Raw genomic sequence first — 6,984 nt, 5'->3', positions numbered from 1 at the left:
TTTATTCACATTGCCAGGTAGCAGTCTGACAGAGATCCCTCATTGCTCTGCCAAGGGAGGTGGGGCTGGGACAGGAGGGGGCTGCGGGTCGGGAGTGAGGGGCACCGGCAGAGCTGTGGGTGCAGGGGAGGCCAGGGCTGGGGCTAGCAGGGGCTGTGTGTCAGGAGTGAGGGGCACCGGCAGAGCTGTGGATGCGGGGGAGGCCAGGGCTGGGCTAGCAGGGGCTGCGGGTCAGGAGTTAGGGGCACTGGCAGAGCTGTGGGTGCGGGGGAAGCCAGGGCTGGGATAGCAGGGGCTGCATGTCAGGAGTGAGGGGCACCGGGAGGCCAGGGCTGGGATAGCAGTGTTTCGGGAGCCAGGGGAAGTGGGGGCCAAGATGGAAGGGAGTGGATAGACTGTGTTAAAAATAGAAAACGGCTGCCACACACAAAATTAGTGAAGCGTGTGGTGTGGAGAGGCCTTGGGGATGGAGTGATGGAGAGAGAGAGACAGGAGAAGGGAGGGGACAGGCTCTGGTGAAGTGTCTCCATCTCTGCTGGGGGAGGAGGCTCTCGGGGATGACCTGCCTCGGGTGGGGCCGGGGAGATGTGTGTCTGGATTTCTGTGGGGTCTCAGCCTCTTTCATCAGCTGAAGGGGGTCCACCCCCCTGCCCCATCCCTGCACTCACCCTCCGAGCCTTGCTCTGGTATTTTACAGCTTTCTTGGTGTCGGACACAGCTCTTTCCACGTAGTCAACGGAGTGCTCCACGTTGTACTCAATGCGGTCGATCATCTCTCCCTGAGACAGAGAGCCCGGGTGAGAGGGAAACCAGCACAGAAAGACCGGCCAGCGTAGGGAATGGGACCCGGGGTCGTTCCCCTGTAGGGGGCATCGGCTCAAAATGGGACTGGCTCGCTCAAGGGGGCAGGGAATGGGACCCGGGGTCGTTCCCCTCTGGCGGGGGCTGTAAGTCAGGAGTGAATTTTATCTGAAAGCTATTCTGAGTCTTGTATGCAATGAGTTTCATGAGTCCCAGTCCAGATTCTCGTGGGAGAAGAGAGAACATCACAATGGGGCCCTGGCTGGCAGCCCTTTGGAGAGAAGCCAACAGCTGAATTGGAAATTTAGGTTTGTTGTGAGCTTACAAATGCACACCACTGACACCTTTGCAGCCCCTGGTGGACTCTACAAACGAGCCCCATTTAGTGCTTCCTGGGTGCCAGAACCTTTAAAAGATTGGTGAGTCTGTTTCAGAACTTGTAACGCTGTACATTCTGGAACCTAGAACGTGCACTCTGGATCCACCCATGTTCTAGAAGAGTTCTAGAGTGGACCATCACCTTACGGTAGGGTGTAAGATAGAGAACCCACCATCCTGGGACTCTCTCTAGCACTCTTCCTGGCCCCAGAGTGTTGGAACTCTATGGGTTCTAGATGGCAGAACACATGCAGCTGTGAGTATCTTCAGAAGCAGCACCATCCAGATCTCTCTAGGTTCTAGACTGGGAAGCCCATCTGACTGTCAAGTGCCCTGCGTTGCAGAATGCATTATGTTCTCGACCATTGCTCATGTCTTCCACTATCCAGAACTCTAACTGTTCTGTAATGCAAAAGACCTCCAAGGTTTTAGTGGCTCAAAGGACTGAGAACTTGGCTAACCCTGAAATACTGAAGCCAACCATGGGCTCTGAAATCCAGAACTGTATGGGTTCTAGACAGCAGCGCACAGGTTACATGATCCAGAACCCTGCATGTTCTAGACCATGGGTACTTAGATTCATGAAGCTGTCAGGTTGAGGTAATAATCTCAGGGGTTCTAGGTTATAGTACCCTATAAATTATGGGTCATATTTCATGGGTTCCATGATACAGAACTTTTTGGGTTTTCTAGTGCAACATCTAAGTTCTAAGGTGCAGAAGTCTGTGGATTCTAGATAATAGTTCATTCTTGGATTTATCATGCATGAATTGTCCATAATGCATGGATTCCATAATTCAGAACACAGTGGGTCCTAGACTGTTGCATTTAGGTGCAGAAGTCTGTTGGATGCAGAAGGCATCTAGACAATAATCTCATGGGTCCAAGGTAGAGAACCCTGTACATTCTAGAGCATAGCTCATGGGCTCCATGATCTAGAATTCTGCTGGTTGGAGATTCATTTCTGGGTTCCATGATACAGATAGCTGCAGGTTCTAGACTATAACTCTTGAGTGCTAAGATGCAGAATGCTCTCCACTTGAGGTAATAATCTCCTGGGTTCCACACTATAGAATCCTACACGTTCCAGATCATATCAGATGGGTTCATTGATCCAGAACTCTCTTGGATCTGGGAGAAATACATGGGTTCTAAGATGCAGAAGACTGTGGATAATAGCTTATGGGCCCCAAGGTTCATAACCCTGGAACTTGGCTAATGGGTTCCACAATCCAGAACTCTCCACGTTCTAGAGTACATGGGTTCTAGGATGCAGACGACTGTGGGCTTTAGATAATAGCTCATGGGTCTCAAGGTCTAGAACCCTGTATGTTGTAGACCACAGCGCATGGGTTCCACAATCTAGAATTCCTTAGGTTCTAGCCTACAGTATATGGTTTTATGATGCAGAAGGCTGTGGACTGTAGATAATATGGGCCGAAGGTTCAGAACCCTTGCAGGTTCTAGACCAGAGTTTCCCCGATGGTGTGCTGTCATGGGTGCCAAGGAATTTTTTGAAAAACTACAAAGGGGGGAAAGCTGCCTTCTGATTGGTCATCTGCCTCACTGACCTGCCTCCTCCAGGGGTGGAGCAACCAATCAGAGCTCAATATCCCTCTCTTTTCCCCTCCCCTTCTGTGTGAGCACGGGTCAGCTCCTCTGCCCCTCCCCTTCCCTCCTACAGATGCCAGCTGAGGGCGGGGCGGGGTGGGGAAGAGCCCCTGGAGCTCAAGTTGTGCCACGGCGGAGAAGAGGTTCTAGACCATCGTTTATGGGTTCTAGATTATAGTGCATGGTTTCTGTGATGCAGACGGCTGTGGGCTGTCAAAAATAGTTCTGGGCTCCAGAACTCTGCAGGTTCTAAACCACAGCTCATGTGCTCCACCATCCAGAACTCTGCAGATTCTAACCTGGCTCTCCACCAACATAGCCATGTCCACAAACATGTCGTGCAGCTCACGGATACTGGTTTCCAGTTTGATGATCTCATTATGTCGGGTCTCGATCTCGTTCAGAGCCTGTTTCGTCATCTGTGAGTCCATTTTGATCTGTGGAAGCAGAAGAGAGTCTGGATGATAGAAACAAGCATCCCCCCCTCTCCCCAGGGCCTTCTAGTCCTCACCCATTGCTGAAATGCAGCCACCTCTGGGGTGGGGCAGCAGGGGATGGGGATGGCTCGCCCTGTGCTGAAATGCAATTGTCCCCAGTGGCACAGTGCCCCCTAACACTGCACTGGGGCATTGTGTTCAGCATTGACTGCCAGAGGGGGAGCACCCCCTAGTGCCACACTGGGCTATTGACTTGGTCTCCCATCCAAGTCCGGAACATGGGAAGCCCTGTTTTGGGTGACATCCCAGTCCTGACACTTACATCATCAGTGAAAATAGCCAGTTTGCCGCTCTCCAGCATGTCTTCGAGCTCTTCGTTGGTGGTTGTCCGGCCAGCTGTGAAGGCGATAGAGGGTCAGTGGCCTTGGCCCATTGCTCCAGGGCTGATGGAAGCAAAATCCCGCTCCCTGTTGAGCCCCTTCCCGCTCCCTGCAGCACAGCGCCCCCCCTAGTACCACCCTGGGGCACTGGGGCCCAGCCCTGACTGCCAGGGGAGAGCGCCCCCTACTGAGCCCCTGCCCCGCTCCCTGCAGCACAGCGCCCCCTAGTGCCACACAGGGGCACTGGAGTCACTCAGCACTTTGAGGGTGTGCGCGCCCACACACACATAGGGCCCTGATTCCCACCAGCAGGGGGCAGTGCCGCTCTCTCTCTTACACACACACACAGCCACAGCTTCCCCCCGCAACGCCCCCCCCCAAATCCAAACCTACTTATCTCCAATTGCCTCTGGATCCGATCCTTGCAGCGGTCCCGGTATTTGGACTGGGTGGCGTTGTACTCCGTCATCACCTCCACAAACTTACGGGACAGGGTTGAGTGCTGGTGGGGGGAGGGAAGGGAGACACCGTGAGAGACGTAGAGCGGCTGGGGAGGCACTATTTTTTTGGGGGTCTCACAAGGAAGCTTGTGGCGCTGGCTGAGATTGCGAGTGATCCGCCCTCGGCTTAGTGGAGGGAGGGATGCGGGGAGCTGTGATGGGAGAGAGCTGGAGAGGTGGGGAAGGAAGGGATGGAAGAGAAAGGATGGCTCTGGAAGTTGATGATGCTGAGGCTGGGGCTTCAGGAGGGAGGGATATTGGGGGCGGGGAGATGGAGGGGTGCCTGTGTCTGGGGGAAGTGAGGGCGGAGGGATACCTGTGTCTGGGTGGGACGAGGGAGGAGGGATACATGTATCTGGGGGGGCAAGGGTGGAGGGATACCTATGCTGGGGGATGAAGGCGGAACTATACGTGTGTCTAGGGGGCTGAAGGTGGAGGGATACCTGTGTTGTGGGGCGTGATGGCGGAGGGATACCTGTTTCTGTAAGGGCGAGGGTGGAGGGATACCTGTGTCTGGCGGGAGGGCAGGAGGGAGGGATACCTGTGTCGAGGGGGTGAGGAGGGAGGGATACCTGTGTCGGGGAGCTGAGGAGGGCTGAGGGAAACTTGTATTTGGGGGGGGCAAGGAGGGAGGGATACCTGTGTCTGGGGGCGGGGGCGAGGAGGGAGGAATACCTGTGTGTCGGGGAAGGAGGGCTGAGGGATACTTGTATTTGAGGGGGGGGCGAGGAGGGGAGGGATACCTGTGTCGGGGGGGGAGGGATATCTGTGTCAGGGGGGTGAAGAGGAAGGGATATCTGTGTCTGGGGGGTGGCGAGGGCAGAGGGATACTTATATTTGAGGAGGGGCTGAGGAGGGAGGGATACCTGTGTCTGGGGGGGGAGGGTGGAAGGGATACCTGTGTCTGGGGGGGGAGGGCGGAGGGATACCTGTGTTTTACGGATCCGCAGGTCAGCCGAGGACCGGTTCAGCCCCTCCTCCTGCTCAATGCTCTGCTCGATGGCTGTGGAGAGACGTGAGGAGCAGGATCAGAGCCATGGACCCCCTTGGCATGGAAGAAGGGGAGTATTTTTCACGGCGGAGTGATATGCCCTGGAGGGGAGGGGGTGCAAGACCAGCCAATATGGCCACCTGGGCTCGTACCTTTCAACTTGGAGCGCACCTTGTTGGCCGTCTTCTTGATGTCGGCCGTGAGGTCCTCCAGCTCCTGCTTGGTCTCTGCATGGGGGGAAGAGGAGGGCATGAGATGGAAAGTCTCCACCATGCCCGTCTCCCACACTGGGGGTGAGGCCACCTTCCCAGCCCCCTGACCCCCTGGGATCCCCATGACGGGTATGCCCAGCGGGGAGTCCCCTCCTGCCCCCCTGCCCCGCCCACCTTCCACACTGGGGACGGGGGCTGGAACAGCTGGGTGAATAAAGGGTGAATGGAGAGAAGCGTGGATACGGATAGATAGGCGCGTACATGGGGAGCAATGGATGACGGGATGGAGGGATGGAGTGATGAATAGCTGGAGGGCGGGACGGACAGTCGGGTAGGCAGATGGAGGGATGGCTCGAGGACAGATTGACAGGCAGACGGATGGGTGGATGGACAGATGGATGAAGAGGAGGAGAGAGGGCTGGATGGAGGGAGGGATGGCAGCACAGAGAGATGGATGGAAGGAGGAAGGGAGAGGGATGTATGGGTGGACAGGGATGAATGAAAGGAGAGGGTTGGATAGACAGAGGGGTGTGTATGGGGATGGATAGATAGATAGATAGATAGATAGATAAAGGTGTGAATGGGTTGATAGATGAAGGAAGGAGGAATGAAGGGGTGGATGGACCCCTCTAGGTTCCGTCCCCCTCTCCCCCCAGCAGAGCAGGGAGGCGATGGGGCTCAGAGACCCCCCAGCCTGGGGCACCCCAACTCACTCTCGTCTGGGTTGGGAGCAGCAAGGATGGCGCTGTGCTGCTTCTTCACCTGCTCCACGTCCTCCGACAGCTTCTCTATGCAGCCGCGGATCTCCTCCACCTGGGGAGGGGCAGACGGACAGATACATGCACGGGGGCAGGGCACTGCAATCTCCAGGCATACCAGCATGGGGCGCTGTGCTGCAGGGAGCAGGACGGGGGGCTCAGCAGGGGGCGCTCTCCCCTGGCAGTCAGTGCTGGCCCCAGTGCCCCACTGTGGCTCTAGGGGGCGCCGGGCTGCGGGGAGCGGGGCGGGGGCTTGGCAGGGGGCGCCGGGCTGCGGGGAGCGGGGCGGGGGCTCGGCAGGGGGCGCTGTTCTGCAGGGAGCGGGGCGAGGGCTAAGCAGTGGGCGCCGTGCTGCAGGGAGCAGAGCGGGGGCTCGGTAGGGGGCGCCGGGATGCAGGGAGTGGGGCGGGGGCTCGGCAGGGGGCGCTGGGCTGCGGGGAGCAGGGCGAGGGCTTGGCAGGGGGCGCTCTCCCCTGGCATTCCATGCTGGCCCCAATGCCCCCGTGTGGCACTAGGGGGGCTGCGCTAAGGCCCTGGAGCTCGTCCCATATCGCCCCCTAGCACCATGCTGTGGCATTGGAAATGAACTGTTCTGCACACTTTGCTATTCCTCCTGCCCGCCCCCCGCCATGGCTGCAGAATTAACTAGGCCAGGTGTATAATTTACGACACCACCACCTCCGTGCGAAGGACAAACTGCATCATTAGTGAGCTCCTTTGCCTATTAATCAGCCTGTCTGAATATTAATGAGGCCAGCTGCGCACTAATTCAGAACCACCTGCCTTGGTAGGAGTTATTTCAGGTTACACAGAAACACCATGTCGTGAGCTAACGGGCTGAGATGCAGCCGGGTCTGGGGTGTGGCAGCTGGGTGAGGAGTAGGAGTTGCCAACTGTCTAATCACACAAACCCAAA

General features: G+C 56.9%; 1 protein-coding gene across 1 annotated transcript; it reads right to left on the bottom strand.

Annotated features, from left to right (window-relative positions):
* Positions 1-611: 611 nt before the first annotated feature.
* Positions 612-6,770, bottom strand: STX1B (syntaxin 1B). The gene is made up of 8 exons (XM_029913033.1): positions 6,747-6,770; positions 6,024-6,123; positions 5,251-5,325; positions 5,037-5,110; positions 4,001-4,109; positions 3,550-3,623; positions 3,090-3,227; positions 612-779 (listed from the first exon to the last, which is right to left on the bottom strand). The coding sequence occupies exons 1-8, from the start codon at positions 6,768-6,770 to the stop codon at positions 612-614; spliced, it is 762 nt and encodes a 253-aa protein (XP_029768893.1).
* Positions 6,771-6,984: the final 214 nt, after the last annotated feature.

Source organism: Terrapene carolina, unplaced genomic scaffold (assembly GCF_002925995.2).
Source record: "Terrapene carolina triunguis isolate 2854851 unplaced genomic scaffold, T_m_triunguis-2.0 Scaffold423, whole genome shotgun sequence".
Taxonomy (NCBI): Eukaryota; Metazoa; Chordata; order Testudines; family Emydidae; genus Terrapene; species Terrapene triunguis.
The sequence above is the reverse complement of the archived record's forward strand: the minus strand, read 5'-3'. Positions and strand labels throughout refer to the sequence as shown.

Bases quoted from the DNA above. Each gene is read 5' to 3' on its own strand.
- STX1B (XM_029913033.1), bottom strand. From the start codon at position 6,770: ATGCAGTTTGTCCTTCGCACGGAG. The intron at 3,624-4,000 runs GTAGGTTTGGAT...TCGCCTTCACAG, and splicing joins CCAGAGGCAATTGGAGATAA to CTGGCCGGACAACCACCAAC. The intron at 3,228-3,549 runs GTAAGTGTCAGG...CTGCTTCCACAG, and splicing joins TGGCTATTTTCACTGATGAT to ATCAAAATGGACTCACAGAT.